Source organism: Anguilla anguilla, chromosome 13 (assembly GCF_013347855.1).
Source record: "Anguilla anguilla isolate fAngAng1 chromosome 13, fAngAng1.pri, whole genome shotgun sequence".
NCBI lineage: Eukaryota > Metazoa > Chordata > Actinopteri > Anguilliformes > Anguillidae > Anguilla > Anguilla anguilla.
This window is the reverse complement of record NC_049213.1, coordinates 24,273,159-24,297,195: the sequence shown is the minus strand read 5'-3', so window position 1 is coordinate 24,297,195 and position 24,037 is coordinate 24,273,159. Positions and strand designations below refer to the sequence as shown.

Genomic DNA, 24,037 nt, shown 5'->3' with positions numbered 1-24,037 from the left:
CAAATTTGCTGTGAAATCAAATGGTGCTTTTGTTGTACGTAAATGTTTACTGGCTCAATCACTGTTCTGCCGCTCGCATTTATTTGCAAACTCCACAAGGAGTATCCACCCCAAAGAGTCTTGAACCCATGGCCCTCTGACATTGCTGCCCTTATTACAGAATTCCTCCAGCACTGAAGATTGGTGGCAATACATTTACTTCTCTGCCATGGCCACCTCATTGCTTAAAGATGGCAGTGATACTAGCATTTCTGACCTCCTCAGAGAGGGAGATTGTGTATGATCGGTCCTATAATTCCATGTTAAAATCCAATCTAAATGTGACCTGGATTAGAGAAGAAAGCTGTTCTCACCAGAACACAGCACTTTCATTGTTGTCTCCATCTAGGGCTAGCCATCAGCCAAAAGAAAAAAACGATTTACACAATAGTTATTTTCACCTCTGTCTGTGCCTGTTGATTACTGGCCCGACAGGAAATTCTTTTTCCAAGGCCTGCCTTGCTCTGTAAGCCTGAAATGTGTCTGGTGGAAAGTGCTTTGCTGAGACAAGTTTGCATAGACAACCCCTAATTACAAATTGTATTGCTTGTTATGTACTTTATGAATTAAGAACTTCTCGCAGATGTTCTAATTTGGGGATTGAGTCACCTGCTGATTTTGATTACTTGGATTTTATGAATGTCTTCTCAGTGTAACAGAGAGTTATTGCAGGGTATGCATTCAGTCATCATGCATGGCCGCCAAGAAAATAGTAGGTTATGTATGTTTAAAGGTAGAGTATATGTTTACTAACAGTTGTGTCTGGATGTCTGAAATTGCCATTGGGTCCAGATACTCATTTACAATAAGAAAGAAGCCACTATAGAGCTTGAAATAATGAGACCGTGACAAAGCAAAGAGGATTTTTAACAAAATCAGCTGTTCCTAAGACCATGTGCTAATATGATCAATTAAGACTTCAGCTATTCAAAAACAAGAAAAAGGAACAAAGATGGGATAATCCTGGATGCCCAAAAATCTGACTAAAAAAGACATTGAAAAACAATGACTGATAGAAATATGTTTTTGGCTTTGTTCATTTAAAAAGAGTTACTGTATTTTAATCAGAATTCCAATGTACTAGCCTTTTTCTTCTATCCACACCACAGTCACAGGGCTGAAAGTGCTGACTAGGATAGACTTTCCTTAGGATTGCTCAACATGACATTTACCAATCCCTCCCCATCCCCAGCTGTGCAATACGGTACAGCCAAAGTGTTATTCATTAGGAGGGTGTAAAGTTGAATACAGTACTCGAGTGAGGAAAGGGAAGCAGAGGCACTTCATTATGCTGAATAGAGCTGTGCACACTCACCATGCTGATATATATATATTTTTAAACAGTGAATCATTTCCTTGCTTTGAAAGTACATTCATTACTGTCGGTGAATTTTTAAAAGGGCTTGTCAAACCACAGGAATCAATACAAGAACAGAGCTTTAAAAAAAAGTAGCTTAATGTGAATGATGATCTTATCAGGGATAAACGTCATATGTATTTTAAAACGCAAGATCACTGTTAGTACAGTCGAGTGCCCCCACTTGAATCTATTGTCTTTTCTGGCTTGAGTCTAGGCACAGCCTAGGAAGTTGCTGGTGCGATAAATACGACTACAGGAAAAAACAAGTGGCTGTCTGAAGCTAGATTATGTATGAGATTGTTTACCAATAAATCCAAGTGAAATTACAAATGATTTCTCAAAAACAGAAACCATTAACACAAGAAAGGCCATTAGCTTTCTTGACTTTATTATATGCCAGAAAATTCACAGACCACAAAAAAAAAAAAAAACTGCACTGGCAACAAATCTTTTTTTTACAACAAGAGGTTCCAACAGGTTTTAAACTGGTGTTACAACAATGGCAAATTCTTGGGGAAAATTCCAGACAACTGTACTGTAATTAACAAGTTTTTTGAAATCAAGGAGTTGATAGCTAGATGGACAGTCACAAATCATCAAATTGCTAATCAACTCATCATACCAGTCTGATGGAAATTTTTCTCTTCGTTTTTAAAAAATTTTTTATTTGTTTGTAATAAACACTCAGAATAAAAAGGAATTTCCTATTCGGATTTTCTAAAAGTACAACATTGACCAAAAATAATATGAAACCTTGTGACTGTTCCAATGATGCCGTATTTACAAATCAGTTTAACAGAATAGTGTGTGTCCACGTAGATCCTGTTTACACTCACTCTATATGACACCTTTGTCAAACCGTAGCAATTGCCCTGCCTGATGAAATCAACATCAGAGCCAGCCTGTCTTCAAGCAGCAATCTTATTTCCCCACTCTTCTCTACAACAAATGGCTTCCAACAAATAGTCATAATAATAGTATTTATCCCCAACTGAACTTAAATATCCCCTTAAATATTTAGAAATAACAGTAAGTACAGACAAATATAGCTGTAATTTTATTATTGTTTTAAATTCCACAAATCACAGAAGGAACATTTAGCAGTATGTCAAAACATTTCCTTCAGCTGTTATCAAAGATAACAAGTTTCTCACTTGTTCATAAAACTTCTGTCCCTGCTATCTCCTCCAGAAAGGATATTAAGGGCTTTTGTGAACCACAGATAATCACAGAAATCACATCAACTTAATCTTTCAGACATATATTAATGAAGTGCATCAGTTACCTTCTACAAGCCTTCTAAAAGGTACATTATACAACAGAATTACCTCACTTTTTCAGTGCAAACAGAACATGACAAGAATTCTCATAAACGCACAAGATTGTCCGTTCATGAAGGTACTGCTTATGTTTTTAGGAAGTTGCGCTCTCAGACTGACCGGAGTGCTTGGGTCCTATTTTTGTGTGAATTGAAAAACTGTTGGTCCAAAAATTGGTATTGTCACACATTCACACAAAACACAAGTGGTGTATCCCCAGAGTGGCTTCACCCCCCCTCCTCGCCCAAGATACGAGATCTCCTCCCAACATGGGTGACACTGGTACTACAATAAAGCAGCTGGTTAATGCACTTGCACTGAAATACAAACCCACTGTGCAGAGATACACTGTAGTCCAATCCAGCTTTGAGCAATAAAACAGTTTCTGTATGACAGTGTAACCTAGGCTACAGCAGGCTGCCACTCTTTGGATAGGAAAGAGTTTAGGTCCAACAAGGAAAAAGATGTGTTCCTACCCGGGATATGCCAGATCATCTGAAAGGCGTGGATGGATGGGGGAGGGGGGTGTTTTCCAATAATGGGAGTACTGACGGTCCCTGAGAGGGAGCACAAGAGCTCCAACATCTGGCAGAGGTCAAAAGGTCATTGGTGAGGTGGGACTGTCTGCAAGGCATCCTCTGTAGTGCGATGTACATTAACATTCTGGAAGACAGAGAGTTTGGAAAAGATTATGAAGAACTGTGAAAAGGCCTTCTTAAGCTAATGGCAGCAAAACAGATGTGGATTTATCGGATCCCCAGTAGACTACTCTTAGTGCCTACCTACGACAGAAATAACACACCAATAAAACACAGAACCTTTTCTTTCCTTCTCCAAGTTAAACAACAAACATATTTTTGAAGGCACTTAAGAGAAAGCATCTAAATAAATCATGGTAAATCATTCATCTAATTAAAACAAAGGAATCAAAATCAATGTGGCAAAAAACTGCAAGAATAAAACCAGTGCCTAAAAAATGTAGATTGCATCTAATTTTCTGTCAGCAGACAGAAAATGTTCAGACTGGAGACCATGGCAAAGAAAGGTCTACAGGAGGCAGTTCATGCTTCATTAGTAAATGAATAATAATTATAATTATGCTGTTCCACTGGTGAGCCTCATGTGTCTGCAGTATGGGTCTCCATAGTGATTAACTGTGGACCCAGACAATACTGTTGGGCAGAGCCATCAGACCCTCAATGGGACTTGTCAATGTTCTTTAGCTTGAAAAGAGTTGTTGAATCAATTTTCATAAGGTAATTTAGAGTTGAGTCACACTGTACATTTTATACAACTGTATATTACAAGACACGCTGTTGGCAGCCATGTCCATAGTATCGACTTAAGGTTTTTGAATGCACAAAGGACCTGGATAATATCTGCAAATGGATGTGATATAGTGCAAAAGAGAACGCCGGCTCAGTGCTAGGACTGACTTGAGATTTTCCTAACAACAGTACTGCAAGGTGCCAAAAGCTGAATTTGGTCAGCCTACAGTTTTATAGTTGAGAGAATGTTGGGATGCAAGGGTGATATATCTGGAGTACTGTCCCACAGAGAGCCATGTCTGTGATGCATGTGCCGTAACATCAGGGAAGTGTGTTGTATGGACTTACCCTTACTCCCCACCCACATTGCAATACACGTGATCTAGTTCAGAGGAGAACAGAGTCTTTTTCTTCATCTGGTCAGTTATGATCCAGAACATTATGGCCACAACCTTCCAGATTCATATCTCAGAGGGCGGCACCCACAACATTCCCAGCTCACTGCATTTTGGCACGATTCCCTGCATAACTTAAGTGACAGATGCCAGTAGAAAAACGTCTTTAAAAGATTCAATTATTCCTCATTTCACATGAACGAGTGCAAATGTAAAAGTGAAGTTAATGGCAGCCTGGGGGAGGTTGCAGTTTTAAACTTTGAAAGGTTTTCCAGAAATGATGGTGCGCAGCCACAATGCAGGAAATCAATAGCTATAAACTGTGACACAAAGAGATCACCTCTTAAGGTCAGCAAAAAAAAGAAAGAAGCTGAAGCTACCTCTGAAGACAGCAGAAGGGGGGGGGGGGGGGGGGAGGGGAAGACAACACAGGACAGCTTTTCATAGGTTTATTGTTTATCTGACCTGCACATTACATCAATTCCACCATCATGACAAATACATTCATCATTAGCACACACAACAAAAAATATATACTCACATTTTAAAAAGAAAAAAAAAAGAACCAGACAAGCCAAATTAATATTCTGATTGTTAGTAATTATGCCAGCACAGATATTACACAAGCAAAGCCTCATAAGGCATTATGGAATCCTCCCGTTGGGGGGGGTTCCAAAAAAATGAAAAATAAAAATAAATAGAAAATAAGACTGGCATGCTGTGAACAAGTTATTTAACAGGATTAAAACTGCATGGGGGCCACTGGGAGGCTTACCCTGTTAACGCACTATTGCAGTGCACAGATGAGCCCCATAGCCTGGTTTATCACCCAGATCATGCCAGTGCTGACTGCAGCTGGCAGCCCTGTCGGGTACTGCACAACTGGCGCTAGAGAAGGGAGGGTTTCAGCTAGCTGGAGTGGCAGCGCTTTATCGTGCACTAGTGAGCCCCGCTTGGGCGCACACAGTGCACCACATGCAGACTGCAGCGTGATAAGAGGCGGCTGACATCACATGCGTGAGAGAAGAACACAAGCTTGCCTGCACTCTCCTGAATCAGTAGCACAGGTTGTAGCAATGAGCTTTGCTGATGAATGATTTGACATTCCAAACAGGGGGGGGGGGGAACAAAACAAACGGCACTATGTAAAATGCAACACAATCACCAGGTTCCATTACCTAAAAAAAAAAAGCTAAAGCAAAGCACAAATATGCACAATTTTTTTCCTGGGAGTGTGGGTGGGCTGTGGAGTCCAAATAAAAAGTAAAAAATCAAAAAGGCAAGACATTAAAGTTTCCTTCAGTGCTAAAACATCTAAATCCCACCCGCCATGCCCCCCCCCCCCCCCCGCCCCCCAAAAAAAAAAAACCTCATATTTGTGTTGCTACCCTTTCCTGTAAACATTTTTGATAACCTTAAAAACATGTTATGAGGTAGACTGCACCATTTCGGTCACCCTTCACAGATACAACACACTGAACCATGAGCTATTTTGTGACTTAACATGTAGATGAAGACAGACGTTTAAAAAAAATTTCAATTGCAATTCATGCAGACTTGAGCTCTCAAGACCATCTACCACAGACTTACCCACTCAGTCTCATTGTATTTGGAATTCCCACTAAAGACAAAATATGTAACAACATATCGAGTGGTATTCATATCACCATAACAACTCTGTTCTGTCTGCAGTACAAACTTAAATCCAAAATACTAATAACCTTGGCTCTCCAGTTTTCTGAGCATCACTGGACTTTGCCATATTTATGAATGAGACGTGTAAATGACAAGAGACAGACTGCCTCCCTCACTGATGGGCTGGCACTGTCAGCAGAGCTTCCTTTGCCATGCGGGTCACATCTACATTCTGTTCAATGACAAGAACACAGGCAATCACCTCCAAGCAGGAGCAACACATCACAACTCAATGACAGCAGGGTTCATAAATACTGACACGGGGCTGGAGGAGACGGGAGTTTCAAGGGCAATTTTTAACCACCGTTCACAGTGGTTATTTCCACCCTTTGCTGGAACAGTCAAATTCCTATGAAACTGGGCTGCTTTGATCATGGAATGGTGTTTGTATGTGGAGAGGAGAGTAAAAGCCACTATGCATTACTTTTAAATATTTTACACTTGCAGACACAGACTTGCCCACTGTGGTGATTAGACATACAAAGTTAATTAATGTTGGAAACCATGTGAAAGTCCTGGGCCAGTATTCATAAAGCTTCTCAGAGTAGGAGTGCAGTTCAGTTTCTCCATAAAGGATACTGGGATGAGTCTGAGGAAAACTGATCCTAGATCAGCAGAAGATGCTTCATGAACACTGGGCCATGTTTACGGTCATTGGAACAATGCAGAAAATTTCCACGATTATAACTAAAACTAAATTAAATAAACACAATAGAGTTATATACTTCTAAACTACATCAGCCACTTGCAGTCAAGGCCAAGGAAGCAAAATGGGGTAAACCATACCTTGACCCATATTACAAAAGACACCTCAACCTATTCTCCATGAACAGCTCTGCCTCCTTCAAACAGCTGGTACACACCAACACCATCTCGCAAATATCTGAATTTCAGAATGTTGCCATGAACATAGAATGAAGTTGAGCAGCTACATGACCTCCCAGCAAGCTGCACTACATTTGCAATGCATGTCACTTTATTTTATTTTATTTAACCATTATTTAACCAGGAAAAACCAGGATTGTGGGTAATTTCCACCCTCGGAACACCCATTTCCAATCATGCAATGCACTTCAGAGTGCCTTCCTACAGGCACTGCAACCTGTAATCACCAATCAGGCCTCCATGCACGTGGACATGTCAGAACATACCTCCGGTTTTTCTCTGTGGGTGTTTACCGCTTCCACATTCAGGCAGACGGACTCAACCTTGCAGCCTGTTGACATGGGGTTAAAGGTAAAGGTCACAATGGAGTTCATGAATGCTCGTGCTGGAGCCCCCTGTGACACCAACCATACAACAATCAAGCCATGCAGGTGCGGAGCGCACAAATGTTCTTCACTGACCAACCACTACAGCGCGGCTGTGATGCTTAGAGGTGAGTGACTTACAAATATAAGCTATTTCTCCTACTCTCTTTACCTTCAGGTTGTGGTTTGTGTACCCATAGCAAAACAAAAAACAAACTTTTCAGGAATATCTAAACTTGTATGACTGGTATTCAATAGGAAGCTAGCAGTAGAAGTTCAAAAGACTCAGTAGAAAATCAGAATATTATTTTGCCACGTATTGCCAAATACTTGAGACAGGAGGTAATAAGGCAGATGCAAACAGTCCCTCCCATGACCTTGAACTTGTTCACTTAAACCACAATTCACTTCATGTATGCACAGTGGCGTGCATTATTCATATGCAAAGTTTCATATTACAACAGGAAAGCAGGAGCAGGAGAGTAAAGGATTCCCACCATTTCTAAATGTGAAGCAAAAGCAAAATATTCAAACTTTTCCTCAGCATGTCCGACAATTTTGGTTTTAAAGCTTCTCTTTACAAAGTTCAGAATGTGTTTTTCGTTCACAGATTTTGTTGTTTTAAGTTTTTTTTTAATAAGGATCCCTATATAATGCAGGAGATTGTAGTGAATGATGTACACTGACAAGAAAACAAGGCTTTGTGAAAGCTAAACTGGGTGGAGCTACTGCCTGAGTCAACCCAGAGCATGTTGATGGGTATTATTCTAATAAGCAAGCTAAGAAATAGCTACAGCACCTTTGGAGGTTATTTGAACATAATTGCACATCCGAGCAGTAACTGTTTCGATGAGTTGAATTGTAGCTCATGAGGATGGAATTAATTTTAAAATGATTTTTAATATAAATACATTTCAGTATGCTAATGTCGCTAAATTATACTGCCATACCGAATGAGATGCGGCTGTTCATAAAAAATAAACACTAAATGAACTGTCTTTTCCAAGTCAAAATCAACACTTACCGTAAGCCACTGGAGTGAGTTTTAGTACCGCGTGCAAAGGGCACTTCAAGTAAGGCAGCTCCTCTGTTGGGAAAAACAAACAAATGAACGAATAGAACAGGAAGGCAAGTAAAGTATATGACAAGGCACGTGTATTTAAGCTCATCGGGCCTCATTCACCAATATCTTCCTAAGTTTTTTCTTAAATTTTTCCGTTCTAGGAAAGGTCCTAAGAAAAATCTACGTCAGATTCACAAAGGGTTCTAAAACTGCAGAATTGTTCGCACGTGTTCTTAAAATGATGAATCCCATCGTCCTCATAAATGTAAAGCGTGTGCCAGTTGTTCCTAATTAGCATAGGTAAACGCCCCGCCAATCCCCATAAAAGGGCATGAGACTGCAGGACCATGTGCACACACAGAAATCGAAAAGGAAAGTTGAGAGCGAACGAAGTCAATAATGCCAAATCGAAAATCTAAAGAGGGTGGAGCACCAGACTCCGAACGTAAGAAAAACTTCAGTAGTTCTGAAGTGGAGGTATTGCTGCGGGTAATGAACAGCAAACGACCTGTCATATTTACTAGCGTCAGTAGTGGATATAAAATAACACAAAAAAGATGCATGGGATGCTATTACTTGTTCAGTGAACGCTGTACCCGGAGAAGGGCGCACAACTGATGAAGTAAAAAAAAAAATGGTTTGATATCAAATCTGAGGCAGATTTGCTGGTGGGAGTGGGCGCAAGGAATTGCGTGTTATGCATTCAAAAGACAAAGTGCTTCTCGTCACATTTATACCGCTAATTAAATCAACCAGCAGCAAACTGCATCGAAGTAAACCCGTCGTTGCACAAAACACTGCGCAAAAATATATTGCCAGTCATTTTGGTTTCACACCCCTAGTGACACCTCTGAATAAGTGTTCTCTTCTTCAACATGTCCATGTGTTTAAAAAGTGTTACCTTAGTTTGTATTCAAAATTTAAACATTTGCTTTTGCAGTATAGACCAAACATTGCATAATTGAACCCCCCCCCCCAAAATAAAAGGTCACTCCAATGGTTCTTTTTTATCATTCATTTACAGATGAACTCCCGCTGAGGCAACCACCCTCTGATGTGGAACCTGGCACCTTAATGCTTTGTAAAATAATGAAAATAATTATTAAAAAATATTATAAATGATAAAAAATATTATTGTAATTTAATCCTATATTATACAACTGTAGAATTGAAGAAATCGCAATAGCCAATTATTTTGCACAAACATGTCAGCACTCTTGAGTGTGCGTAGATTCTGTTCTTACCCAAGAACAAATCCCAAATAAGAAAACATTGGTGAATGCCAGAATCTTCGTGAAAACTGCGTACGTGGGTTTCAAGAAGAAAATTCTTCTTAAGAACGGTTGGTGAATGAGGCCCTATTGACTTTACCAGAATAACACATTGGACACATCACACCTAGCCAGGCTGATATGGCAGGGATACAGGACAATACAGAGGCAGTAAGAAGCTAACCCTCTCCAAGGTCAGAATGGTTTCAGGTGAGTAGCTTGTGCATTTTGTCAGGATTAAATGCAGAACTATGTAAATTTTAGGCATCCACACTGGAATCGAGTAGAGAATTAGGTACAGCTATGCACCACTGCAGTTTGGGATGGTGGGGTAGAGTGCGACTGAGACTAATCGGTTGTATAAGATGGGATGGGACAGGGGGGTGGAAAAAATTGGCAGGAGTAAGGGTGCGACACACAGGGGCTGACCTGCGGACTTGTCCAGGAAGTAGGCCAGAAGGCAGCGCATGACGGCCTGGTGACAGATGACCAGCACGTTCTCCTGCCTCTCCAGTTCCATGATGACCGGCTCCAGCCTCTGTACCAGGTCCTCATAGGACTACAGGAACACACAGACGATTATACACTACACATTCTCTCACTCACACAAACACCTGCCACAGTCCAACTTGCCTCTTCTTTCTTCTGTCACAGAGAAAGACAAGGGCCACAGGCAGCACACACTCTGCCCGCCAAAAAAGCTCATTGATCCAGTTTCCATCTGAAACGGCAGCAGGCTGTTACCCAGCACCCCCACCAGTACAGCTAGAGGCGGCCGCAACAGCCACCAAATCCTGCCACTGAAACCTCAGAGCGAGACCAGATGCTGCACTTTCACATAAAAACCCTAGAGAGCCAGTGCTGTGGCAGCCTGACTAGAGCTGCAGCTAAAGGAAGAGAGAGGAAAACTGAAATCAGAGGGCCTTCTCATGACAGGGGAGGACAATGCAGTTAATAGCCCATCCCTCGATTTATGCACCGGGTAATTGGGCCAGAAGTGCCACATTTTTACCCTGCATAGAGAACTGAGTGCATATAGAGCTGCAAACAACAAATCAACCAGGACAAAAGTTCCTGCCTCTCACGCTAAGCAAACAGAGGATCAGTCAAACACTCACACTTGCTTGAGTCATTGCTAGCAACGCCTTGCATTGCTGGAATCAGCACTGCAGGTGAAACAAAATGGTGACCCAAGATCACAGTTCAGACCTGAGAGCTTGCTAGCTTGATACAAAAACTGCACCCCTGGAAAAATAATCAGCTGCTGCTGACCTGTTGCAACAGCTGAACTCAGTCACACCAAAATAAATGTGAATAAATCGAGCTACAGTTCACACTTACAGTTTGAAACAGACACAGCGTATCTTAGACACAGCCATGACCGGGCGTGGCAGAGACGCAGCAGCGCTCTCACCTCCCCCTTGGGGTAGCGGTAGCGGTACTTGTCTTGATCCCGCAGGGCAAACTCCAGAGGGAAGTTCTCCTGAATCTCCTCGTACATCAGCTCCTCACACACACCCTGGAGGAGGAGAGTGAATGAGTCAGCACACAAAGGTACAAACGTTCACAAACAAATGAGGGCAAGAGGACAGTCAGGCTCTCACTGCGTCAATCTCGTTGAGGGCCTTCCACTGCTCGTAAGGCACCCCCAGTGCCTCGGCCGTCTGGATGGTCCTCTTCATCTGGCTGGTCCACACCTTCAGCTCTGGGATGTTCTGGTCCTGGATGAACTTCCCCAGACACTTTGCAAACTGAGAGAACAGACGGATGTATGGACAGACAGACAGAGTGTGAGAGACAGATAAGAGAGATTTTAAATTAAATTCTCTCTAGACCTGGCCATTCAACATGTTCTCTTCAACACCAAAACATCGAAGTAATCCAAATGCATATTCTACTACAATCCCAGATGTTCACACACCCATTCCAATAATGACTAGTAAAAGAATAGCATTTGTAACACCATCCATCACCAGTACATGCTCAACGCTGGTCACTGAATACTCTATAGAGGCGAAAGCCCCCTATATGGAGGGGAACACACCTCCCTGCCATGCATCGACAGCCCGGAGTCGCCGCCAATCCGGCCCCGGACATTGAGGTCACTCTCGCCGTGCCGGCACAGGTAGATGGAACGCGGCGTGATGTGGATGTTCATCAGGTAATACACGATGCGGCTCTGGATGTGGTCCAGGACCCGGTTCACCAGGTACCGCCTGCCCACGTCAATGATCTTTATGTAGGACAGCTCTCTGCAAAAGTGGAGCGCGATTGACTCAAAAGAACAAAACTACAGGGTTTCATACCTCTACACAGTACCCAGACAGCCAACTCCTTCTGTCCTCTACTTCCTTACTCTAAAAGCATCTGGACAGTAGCATGAACCAACCATTGAAGTTGTTGCTGAAGCCATTTTTCAACCACCAAAGCTGAAAAAGGTTCATTTAATGAGTATTCAAGAACAGAACAAGAAACTGCAGTTCCGCATGAAAATCGATATGCGCTTAAATGCAAGAGGCATGGTGAAGTATAGTGTCAACTTCCACCACTGGTGACAAAAGAGTACTATAAAGAAACAAGAACTTACTATCCAAACCCACAACAGTTTGAAAAGGGTAAATGGCAACTAATTCCTAAAATATAAATATATATATTTCGTCAGACCATACAAAAAAAAACATACAAAAAATTAACTTGCAAGAAACAACTGTGGCCATCTCAGAGGTGACTGACATAGCATACAGGCAGACTTTGGTTAACCAGGGAGCAAAGAGTACTCACCTATCCAAGACCTCGTCCAGTGTCTGGTATGAGTTTTCATAGCACTTTATCCTCTTCATGAAGTCTTCTACAGCCTCCTCTGTATTGCAGTCTGTGTAGTCTGGGCTCCCCAGCTTCACTTGCTGAACAAACAGGAGGAAGGACAGAAAGAAGTTCAGAGGTAAGAAGAATCTTACTTTAATAGATGCAACATCTTCCATTAGTTTAGGAAGAAACACACTAGCACATCATCCAAAGCATGCGCACACAGCAGCCACACATCCTCTCTGCATGCCACCTGCACTTCATGCACAGACTGGGGCATGCAGAAGAGACACCCAATCAACTGGCTGCCAATAAGTGATGAGGTGAGGAAGGGAAATGCACAGCCAATCAAAACCCCAGGGCAAATTCACAAACTATTATATTATTCCCTGATTTTGTGGAATAAGATTAACCTCACATACCACAATGTTCTCTGCGATGACATCAGGGTCTTCACAAACAGACTCTACAAAAAACACCTGAGAATAAAAGACAGTATCACTTTACACCTGCTCAAAGGGAGAGACAGTTCACCATTTCAGAGAAAAATGGTTGCATTACATCCACCTGTTGTCATACCTTATAGCCATTCTGTTCAGCAAACCTTAAGATGGTCTCTCTCCTCTCCCTTGTAGTGTTTGTGGCATCAAACACCTGACCCAGGAAGAGAACATGTGTTTTTACCCAAACATGGTAATACATCCACTTCAACAGGCTGCGTTCATGTAATGGCATCATGCCAATGCCCTTGACCTACCGCCACATGCCCTCCTTCTTCTCCAAGGTACTGCCGGACATCGTTCAGGGCCGCCAACGCGCACTGCCTGGCACAGACACACAACAGGATGGTTAAACATTGAAGGTCAACGTTTTACGGTACAATCACAGTATCTTGTCAGGTATGATATTGCATCTATCATGTTCTGGGTGTTTGTATTATGGTCTGCAGACAGAAAAAATATCCTGCCCTTGCTCTTTTTTGTAGGTGAATTTTTTCATTTAAGCAAAATGTAAGGCTGCGTTACAACCCACATGCTTCTCTTACTTGCGGATCTTCAGGCCTTCTTCATTGTCTGGACGGAAGAACTCAAAGGATTTGTAGATCTTGACACACTCTCGCCGGTACTGGCCCACGTTGAACTCTTGAGGGAGGAGGAGGGGAGAAAGAGTAGTGCGCAAAAAAATCACTCTCAAAGTTCTAGCAAGTTATTTCCCTGAAAAAAGCACATCGAAGCCTGGCTCAGAACCCTGTAGAGAAATGGCAGATATATAGAGATTTCATCACAGGATTTCTGTGGTCTTTCATCCGGACACTGAAGAGAGCATACAAAAATAAAATGGCAGCCTTTCTACTGACTAGTTGGAAGCACACAAGAACCGAACACTTCAATCTAAAAAGCCACAGAAGTCCTTAGGCAGAACAAAAGCAACTCCCAAGCACGTGCTGTGGTCTCCCAAGAGGTAATGCCCCATCTCACACAGCGCAACCTGCGCAAACAGCCAGGAACCCAGAACGTTACCTTTGGTGGGCACGCCAATCCAGTTCAGGTAGCGAGTCAACTTCTTGGAGATGTAGGTCTTTCCTCTGGCAGGGAGGCCCACTGTTACAATGAGGGTGGGGCAGTTGGTCATACACACTGCAAAGAGAGAAAATAACTACTGTTAGTTATAAAATGACAGATGACACTTGGACTTGCAAGAGCCTCTCTCCCCTAAGGGAGAGTGTGTGGTGGCTAAATATTGGCCTGAAACCAAATACATGCACACTGCTCCACTAACCTACCACACCTGTGGCACAACTGGTTTGTTCAACACAAGCACTTCTCCAAAAGTTTCAGTGAGTCAGTAAGTCAGTCAGGCCTCTCTGTCTCTCTCTGTGTCAGTCTCTCTCCCCAGTTGCTCTGTGAAACCTGGCAAAATTCTTTAAAAACAAAAAAAACTGGATTTTAACACAGAAATATTTTAATCCTCCATTTGGCATACCAACTTTTTTTCCACTCTTTGAGAGGAGGAAATAATTCCTCTAGATGCAATCAACTAAGGACACTAGGACAGAGGTGAATATTTCACATGCACTGCTAAGTTATGTACTACTGCAAAACAACCTGGGTACACCAGACGCATCACCTGCAGTAAAGCCACACCCATTTACTCCCCTGTTGATAATCCAGGCAAAGCAGGGCAATAACTGGGTGAAAGGACAAGCGCCTCCTGCCGGTGCAGACCGGGTCATAGGTCATTGATATTCTTCTGCTGGAAGAAGAAATTCAAATGATCCAATATAGCTCAAAGCTGCCCAAATTGAACAGGGCGTGCTTTTGCCACACCACTTCATGTAGTCACACCACTCCTTATCCCACAGATTTAAGTGCCAAAAAAGAAATTCATTTCTTCCCCTCTGACTCTCCCCTTCATCCAGTCCCCTTTAATCCACTGATGCAATGCTCTAGGCCAGAGACCAGAGACAAAACCTTAGCTGCTGTCTGCAATGGCTGAGTAGTGGCTGTTAAGAATGCGCTGAGGGACAGTGCTATGCTGTACAAGTTGTCACCTCTTCAAAGTGCTGGTTTGGCACAGAGGCATCAAACCACAGCAAGAAGCAGAAAAGGACAGTCGACTGCATGGTGCCAAATGAAGAAGGGCTCCATAATGAACAGAATGGGAGCACAGGTTGTGGCAGTGCCTGCAATATGCACAATCTAAAGTCACCCTCAGGCTCAGTAAGAGGAACTACAAGGAACAATATCCTACTTGGGGTGTATTGCTGCCGTGTACAATGTTGACATGACAAAGAATGCTTTAGAGAAGGAAGGTCTTCGTTTTGGGTGTGGTGATAATGAAAGCCCTTTTTGCTTACGGTTGTGTCCTGAACATTCTTCTCTCAAATGCTTGCAACAATCTAAAAGAAATGATAACTCCCATTCCGTGGGTATGACTACACTGTAGCCATATGAATATGCGCTACACCGTACAAGTGCATTATCAACGGCAGCAGTGCTCTATAACTGGACAGTCAACACAGAACCATTTCAGTTTATAACGAGATATAGGCTGGGGGGGGAGTAGTATATCAGGTTGTACATTAATTGAGTGTTATAAACCGCTGCAATGGGTTGTTTATAAATGTACATTCTCCCATCCAAAGATGAAACTGAAAGAAACTGAATGTTTTAATTTTATAACAGCATTTTCACACGAATGAGATCGCAAACATTCCTGAAATATCATGTCAAATGAGGTGGCAATGGCTGATCGAGTGCAGATTATAAATGGCCAGATACTCTACAAAGAAACATTTAATTCACGATTCAAATAAAGGCTTAATTTCCAAATTAAATACTTGCTCAAAACCCATCCAACTCATAGCACAGAAAGGTTGAGTAAATCTGCAGTTAGTAACACCAACGAACAGTAACGCTAGTGTTGCCTATGTACTGGAAAACAAGTGCGTCTCGGAAACATTATCCGATGGGTTTTTAGTAAAATTTACAATTCAGACTTCAGGGGAGCCAGTAACAATATACAGCATTGGTCGCCACTTCTGCAACATTACTCAATCAAAAACGCCAGCCCAGATTTCGTCCGTGACATCGTGACGGCTATGCAGCTAGGTAATGCTATATGCTGATGTCGACAATAATAAGTGGAGATCAGTTACCAATATAAAACATTAATCTGACAAATAGCCATCATTTCCAACTAGCTACACTGATGAATAAAACGGTTAGCTTCTGCTAATAAACAAAATCATTCATTGACATCGGCTCAGTGAACTCGTCTACAAATAGGCTAGTGTTCACGCGCACAGCTTGTTACAAGCTAGCCAACTAACAGCCATCTGGTTAGGCTGAAACAAGCCGCACTTCAGAAAATGCTTTCCAATCGAGAGGCGGCTACCTTAAGCACGTCTTCATACAGGACAACTATCCATCTAAATACGTCTTAACCAGCTAGCCAAGTAGTTACCCGACTAGCTATAGCAATGTAAGCCAACTGGCAAGAAAGCCACGCCACAGTTCAGAGTAATAAAACGTTAGCCAGCTTAACATTGATTGCCATGTAAAACTGTATTTGGGTAGGCAAAAACAACCAGCCAGCATTATGCAATCCCCATTATATCATCTGTGTACCCGGAGTCGGTGCAAACAATTGGTTACAAGCTTACGTGGTAGGCTACTCCACTTACCCTTTCTTTGAGAAATATTTTTTTCTGGAAGGCCATTTTTGCAAGGCATCCATATTTTCTTAAGCGGGTTTTGAGTGAGCTCCCTTGGGGCTGCCAACGTTGGACGCTTCGCGTAGTCTTCCAAAGAAGTCATCGTGGTTACCGCACCATGAGCACAAATCCCGCTTTTAATAAAGAACAGACGGCCAGTTACCACCCACCGCCCGAATATGAATACGGATCTACCGAGGAATATCACAAGTAGCTCGCCAGCTACGTAGTAACTTACCGTAATGTAGCGAAACGATGCGCCTAACCGTATGGTGCAGTAGGCCTAGCGTGCTGCTGTTCGTCTTTTCTAATTGATACCTATCGAGGGCGCCTTGCAATGTTAAGAGAAAATAAATCAACATTCATATATGGGGGTTCTATTGATTCAAAAATTAATCAATGCAACTCCACAAATAAATGTTGCTGATGCGCAAATACATGCAGCTGATCCACAAATAAATGTTACCGATCCACGAATAAATGTAGCCGATCTACAAATAAATGCAGCTGATACACACTTGTGTCGCTTGTATTTATTTGCGCATTTTGAAACAATCCTTCCGGCACGATTTGCAAAAAAACAAACTTAACAAATTAATTTTAAAATTGCCGAATACATATATTATTTTCACTGAGTCTAGTCCTGACAATAAGATTTTAAGTCATCCTTTCGCTAACGCTCGCAGTACTCCGACCAATCACAGCACGTATACACTTCAGGATTGTGTTGTGTTCCGCCAAGACAACCTCTCGGTTGGGGGGATTGCTGTAATGGCCATTTCTTCGGTCAACGAATGAAGCCTAAAACAACTTTGAACCGAAATGAAATCACAGACTTGTCCACAGACAGTGAAAAAAACCTATCGTGTCAAGAGGATTGTCTCAAAAATCCACAAATGAATTCAAGCGGCAAGCGAACAGGCCATGCACAAATGTGAACCATATGCATTTATGTGCAGGTCAGCTACATTTATTTGTGAATTGGCTATATTTATTTGTGGATCAGTTACATTTATTTATTTATTTTGACACAATAATACCCCCCACAGTCATAGGCCAGCGGGTTTAAAGGGTGAACAGTAAAAAAAATAATAAAATACTGATAAACATATACAAATACTCCTGTTTCCCGCTTGTCCGATTGTTGTTGTTTTTTTTTTTCATGTTCCCTTTGAGGGAAAACAGTGTGCAGAAAGCATGAATTTGTTGAAAGAACATGCAGGATGTTGCTTTTGTAATGCCACCAAACTGCTTTCTGATCTGTTATATCAAGATATTATTATTTTTTTTATCTAGAGGACCCATGTATTAGGCAGACATTTTAAACCCCCGCTTGTTCAAACTTAGGTCCAAATCCCTAAGGACATTAAATTTCAAGGAGGAGTAAACACTAGGCTTTAGTCTGGTGGCTTGCTTTTATTAAATCCAGCGCCATTCCACTTTTCAACACTGCGTGCCACTTTATGCCAAGTCATTATCTGATTTTGATGAGATGCAAAAACAATTTTGGAGATAGTAAATAGACTATAATTACAGTAAAGCACTCCCTGGGGTTAAAACCAAACATATAATAAATAAGATCAAATATTCCTAAATATCCAAGTATTCTTACACATTTGATGCCTGGATTTTGTTACTGATTACAAAATGCAAACTACATTGTTTGTAATAATATTTGTGTCTTGAGAAAGCAAAACAACCAACTTTTTCCCTTTTAGTTAATCATATTTTGACATTCACAAAATACATCAAAATCACTTAAAAACATTTTATGATAACCCCTCATGTTATTTAATTGAATTGGCATTCACACATATAAACAGGGTAATCATTTTCATGCATTTTTCCACAAGGCATCATCTGATGCTTTCTTTTTCATGTCAACTTCCCTCAACACAAGCACAGTCTTACAGTCTGCTTATATTTATACACACCTCTCGCATCCATTCCCTCCACATAAACAGATCCCCTACATTACCAACCCCCACTTTTCCAACTTTTCTCCGCAATTTAGAAAACACAGTCATATACAGTAGTGCTCATGCCACAAAGTCTGCCACTGATACAGGACTACAAAGACAAAAGAAAACAGTCTGTCCATAAGCCTAACTTGCCCAACCACGAGTTAGAGGACAACGCTGTGGCTGACTGACCAGTAGGGGTGACTAGAGGGCAATGAGATGTGAATACCAGCCGATTGAACCCTCCCAAACTCCGGACATGGTGACCCTCAATTGTCACCAAGTGGTGCCCGTTCATGGTCTGCCCTGGCACAGTTAGGATTTTATCCCAGACCATAGGATCCATCCACATATTTGGATGATGCCATGCCCTTTATAACCATAAGCCTTAAAAAAAAGGCGGATAATGCATGTGCAACCTGACTTGGAAAGACCGAAATCTAGAGACTTAAAGTTCTGTATTCTTGGTCAGCCAGCGGAACACTCAACCCTGCAGGTAGCCTATCCACATTAAAATACTCATTTCTAAGCACTCCAATGGGAGAAACAAATTGATAGATCCAGTCAAAGAGAACAAATGACATCACAGAGGGAAGGTTGTCTGAACTTTGTGTTCTCTTCTCATCTATCCCTTGAGATTTCTACAGAACTTGAAATCCAAAGAGACAAGCCATTGATCATTTTAATCAGCCATCAATGATTAGCATCTTACGCAACTTGCCAAATCCAGCAAATCAATACTCTCCTTGAAATTACACTTAAACATACATTTCCAAAGCTATAAGCTAAGCAAACAAATACACAAGTTACTAAGACAATTTCAGATCCTGCTTAAATATGTTATATGATTCTGAAAATGCACCCCTATGACCAGAGGCTTCACATATATATATAATATTACTGAAACACGTTTTAGTCAATATTGCTGAAAGTTGATGTTCGTGTTGAGGACTGTTTCAGTTAAAAAGCTCAACCATTACTATCACCAATTAAACAACTTAATATCTTTAGAAGCTTAAACAGAGACTTTTAAAGACCTGGGTATATCTTTGGCTAAAGTTCTGAGCCACTTAATTTGTTTTGACTAGACACTGCTTACAGGAATCTTTCTTGGGCACAGTAAACATGACAGAGCTTTGCAAAACCAAACCTTATGCAAAAGAATGCCACAGAAATGCAAGCATTTCTGTGGCATTTCACCTTTAGAAATTAGTCAGAACCTGTTTAAGTCATATCTTGCAAATATATTATCTGAAAATCCCCAAGCCAATATCAATTTAGTAATCATTCCACAAGATGGCACAATTTCGTTAGGGCCCATGGCTCAGATATTAAGGAATTTTTGGAGATCCTTTATAGGTGATTGTGCTAACCGTCTCGTTCAGCTGTACATAAACCATAATAAACACCAGAGTGAGAGATGGTGAGACTTCTTGGGTCTTCTATTTGATTTCCTCTAATAAATACTCATTTAATTTTCTTCTTCCTGGGAGAAGGAAGAAGATGGGCTTTCAGAAAGACAGAGGGCAACTGAAACAGGATTAGCGCCTCCGCTTATTACAGTAAACAAAAGTGCGTCAGCTCTCTGTACGATGATAAACTGTCTTAGCTGACTTGATGGAAAGAAACAGATGGCCACACCCACATCCCACCACTCTCCCCTAAGCTGCTGTCAATCAGCCAGTAATTATTCAGGACTATGCTCACTCTGTAATTGTGACACATCAGTATTCTAGTTTTTATTAGTTTTTTATTTCTCTTTCGTTTTTTCTTTTTTTCATCTATATAAATGCAGTCCATTTACCATTTAGTTCAGACTGATACTGTCATTGTCAACTATGAAGCAAAGCAGTGTCTCATCTGAAGACAGGTTGCAACATCAGACAAAGGTTGTGACATATCGACTTAATGGTGCCAAACATGAAGTTAACTAGTCATGTAACAGATAGCTGGTTAATTACAGTCTAGCATCAATGTTTCACCACAGTCTGAGCAATGAGGAAGTCAGATTTGGAATGTTAACCTACTTCAGACATTCAAACAAAGCCACTTGATATATCAACAAGCAACAGCATGTTTAACAGGTCAAAGGTCAAAGGTCAAAGGCAGGGAGTTGACCTCTGCTTTCCATGTAGGCTGGGGGGGCTCAAGGCATCAAACATTTGAAAAGAGGAAATACACTGAGGCAGTTTAAAACATTTCATCACGTACAGAGCCAGGACAGCCCAAACGCACACCAGAGGAACATTGTTGGCTGGACTCCTAGATCGAAAATAGACCACGTCTCTGTGTGACAAGGAACCGTGAATGGCAGAACATGAACTGACATGACAATAGAAAGCAGAATCACATAAGAACATCCAGGACTGTTTTTTCAAGTAGTGAAATGTAATATGCATACCTTCAATTACCATAATCACACTGATTAATTACAAATAAACTTAATCCACAACCTGCATTGCCAGACCTACATGCAATAAGGATTAAAGCAAAGTTTTGGAAGATAGTAACCACAGTGTCATACAGGACAGTTTTGTGTATGAGCCTACTACAAGATCAACATTGATCAATCACAGTAAAAAGGAAACAAAATTGTTTCATTTTGTACTCTACTGTACTAAATCTTCAGTATACCAACCAAGACAAGAAATACAGGTTCCTGCTTCTTCCTGGAAGGAGACATGCAACAAACTATCAATTAGAGATGTGAAATACAAAAAGGGAGGGACAACAGTGGTTGCATACACTGTGAATCTTTCCAAGGGCCTGAAGGACTGCTTAAACCAGGGTCTCCATCCTTCTCAACGCCTCTCACTGCCATGCGGGGAAACTCAATCAACACCATGGCAGTGAATAGAAAATGACCATCCCAGACCGTAACTACAAAATAAGGGAATAAACCCATAAACTCATCCCAGCAGCGTAAAGCTCTGAAATTAAATGTCCTGGCTGTGAACTTTACTTGGATGCCTACAGGGTCAAAAGGTTATCTTTGTCTGACCCACCAAAACATGTAAACTGTGAATATTAATCTCTTTATTACTCCACTCTTGACAGACACAAGTATGGAGTTTAGTATCTGCATATTAAAGCTCTTTGTATTTGTTGACATCTCTTATGGCAGTTTTCCAAAGTTACTCCTGTATTGAGTGTGACGTACAGAGAACAGCAGTTATAAGAGAAATAATAACCATTCTACAGAGGTCTCAAATGGTACGATATACAAATCAATGATATAAGCGAAAAGACAAAAACAGTTGTCAATTATTTAACAAGCAAATTTCCACTAACATCTCCATGGTGAAGGCATCTTGTTTCACAACTTAAGTGTTGTGCGGGTGTTCAAGCTACTTGTTTACACACTAGTAGTATGACTGCAGAAATAACAAAGGTGAGGTGTGAATCAAGAACACACAAGAGAGAACAGACTGAGCCTGGTGATGTGTTAGAACTATCCTAACAAGTTTATCACTGCAACATATAAAACCCTCTCCCATAGTAATTTAGCTACTGAGAGTAATCACACATTTTCACAACTATGCAACCCACTTTTCTATTTATCACCACATAGCAAGTATCCTGTAGTGAAACAGGTATCCTGTAGTGAGATCCCCCCTCACCAGATATTCAAACCCAGGATTCTAAACTTGCAAACAACCTGAGCACTTAAATGTTTACACATTTATGCTATCAATGCCCTGAAGCAGGAAACCATAATATAGGCTATTTTAATGCCCCCGTGTATCCAACCCAGATTAATAGATGACACCATTCAAGCTTCTGGCGTTCAAAATAGAGCCACCTGTCAGAAAGCTGCTACAGGGAATTGCAAGCGTGTTCCTGGTCTCAAAGTTGATATTGTAAAAGAAGCTGCATTAATATAATGAAATGTAGCCTATGTATGAAGTTGTTTGTTTATTTGTTATTTATTTATTATTTATTTAGACAGTTTATTATGTGGGACTTGCATTTAAATAGGTAACGGCGTCCAGTCCTCTCGAATAAATATGAATCCCACGGTGAACACACATTCACACCGACCCCACATTGCCGTTGGAACAGGAAACAGGTTAACGCAGGTGAATCCAAAATAGTCACATTTCCAGTCAGACACTGCACCTACAGTGTGCATACGGAGTTCCTTACATGATGTCCAAGAATGCGTAAGGATTAAACATTAATGTAGAACACGAGCAACTATATTTAGGCGGCCCGTTCAACCTTCTGACCGATTAAAAACATACAGCCCCAATTGTCATAATTAGCTAACGGGCTAAATACCCACTTGGTATTGTGAATATTACACAAAACATGTAACTGTAAAAGCAAATTCACACTGCTCTACCAGTCAATACCAACAACGTTAATGTTGATTACTTCTGCTAATCTCTATAAACTTAGCAACAAAGTGATCATTAAAATTGCATATTAAAGCTATTGTTTTTTATATATAAAGCTATTAAATATTTCAAAAACAACAGCGGCGACCCCGTATTCCCGAAACAAACTGTTCCAGTTCAATAATCACTTTACATTACATCAATAGCAATCTCTCAACAGGCTGCAGCTATCACGATGTGTAACATTAGCTTACTTGAGAAGCTAACTAGACCACCATCATATCGAAGTGATACAGATAAAACTGTACTCGAAAATATAGGCTACGCACTCAAGTCTGCCTGTCATTGGAAATGGAAAATCAAATCTAGCAAGCAAACAACGCAAAGTAATTCCCTAGCTATACAGCCAGCCATGCTAGCTACTCAATGTAAACAAGAGACTTTATGAAATACTGCTGGCCAGTCAGATAGCAGTTTATTTGCTGTCAGATCAGTTAACGATTGCGATTTGTTTACATTTGGAATGGTGTTTTTGCATGGGAAAATATTTGTCCAACAGCTGTTACACTGTCATTGTAACAGCCCAAGCTAGCTACGCTATGACACGGCCCATGAAAGAAATTCCGGTAAAATGCAAATAAAATAAACATGGCCGAAACGTATGCATACAATTTGCTTCATACTTAAGTCACATTTTCCCCCATATCGAGTATCATATTGCTTGTTGTTACCGAAATGTATCACTATGGTTGAAGACACACTGCCTACGTGCACAGTCGTGTTTACTTCTTCCGTCTTGCACATAACAGTAGCTGTGCAGCAAATCGCTTTGAACTGCGTTCAATTCTCTATCTCCAAAATTATAACTAACCAAAATAGTGAACGCTGGGGTTTCTTACCAGTCCTATCCAGGTTCTGTGTGCTTGTGGGACGACCAGAGCCCCTCATTATCCGGGTTTTCAAAGAGGCGTTCGTTGCCCGGGTCAGTAGTGGGTTGTGTGAGTGAGTGGCGCTCGCTTACAATGGAGCGTGGAGTTGCTACAGATCTTGTGCAA

At 41.2% G+C, this 24,037-nt stretch overlaps 1 protein-coding gene across 6 annotated transcripts; it reads right to left on the bottom strand.

Annotated features, from left to right (window-relative positions):
- Positions 1-2,443: 2,443 nt before the first annotated feature.
- Positions 2,444-24,037, bottom strand: pfkfb4a (6-phosphofructo-2-kinase/fructose-2,6-biphosphatase 4a). 6 transcript variants are annotated; one of them, XR_004761970.1, is made up of 15 exons: positions 16,652-16,900; positions 13,986-14,102; positions 13,511-13,607; positions 13,223-13,289; positions 13,045-13,119; positions 12,888-12,944; positions 12,442-12,563; positions 11,705-11,912; positions 11,265-11,411; positions 11,075-11,179; positions 10,090-10,219; positions 8,351-8,413; positions 7,228-7,292; positions 6,103-6,248; positions 2,444-3,381 (listed from the first exon to the last, which is right to left on the bottom strand). XR_004761970.1 is itself a non-coding variant. In XM_035388118.1 (15 exons), the coding sequence occupies exons 2-15, from the start codon at positions 16,782-16,784 to the stop codon at positions 6,189-6,191; spliced, it is 1,446 nt and encodes a 481-aa protein (XP_035244009.1). In that variant the 5' UTR covers positions 16,785-16,815; positions 23,882-24,008; the 3' UTR covers positions 2,444-6,188. The 6 variants fall into 6 exon arrangements, 5 of the variants coding, with proteins under 5 accessions (XP_035244009.1, XP_035244010.1, XP_035244011.1 ...); XM_035388118.1 differs by adding an exon at positions 23,882-24,008 and having other exon boundaries at positions 2,444-6,248; positions 16,652-16,815; XM_035388119.1 differs by adding an exon at positions 16,920-17,012 and having other exon boundaries at positions 2,444-6,248; positions 16,652-16,815.

Bases quoted from the DNA above. Each gene is read 5' to 3' on its own strand.
- pfkfb4a (XM_035388118.1), bottom strand. From the start codon at position 16,784: ATGACTTCTTTGGAAGACTACGCGAAGCGTCCAACGTTGGCAGCCCCA. The intron at 13,608-13,985 runs GTAACGTTCTGG...TCCTCCCTCAAG, and splicing joins GATTGGCGTGCCCACCAAAG to AGTTCAACGTGGGCCAGTAC. The intron at 8,414-10,089 runs GTCAGCCCCTGT...TTTTCCCAACAG, and splicing joins CTTCCTGGACAAGTCCGCAG to AGGAGCTGCCTTACTTGAAG.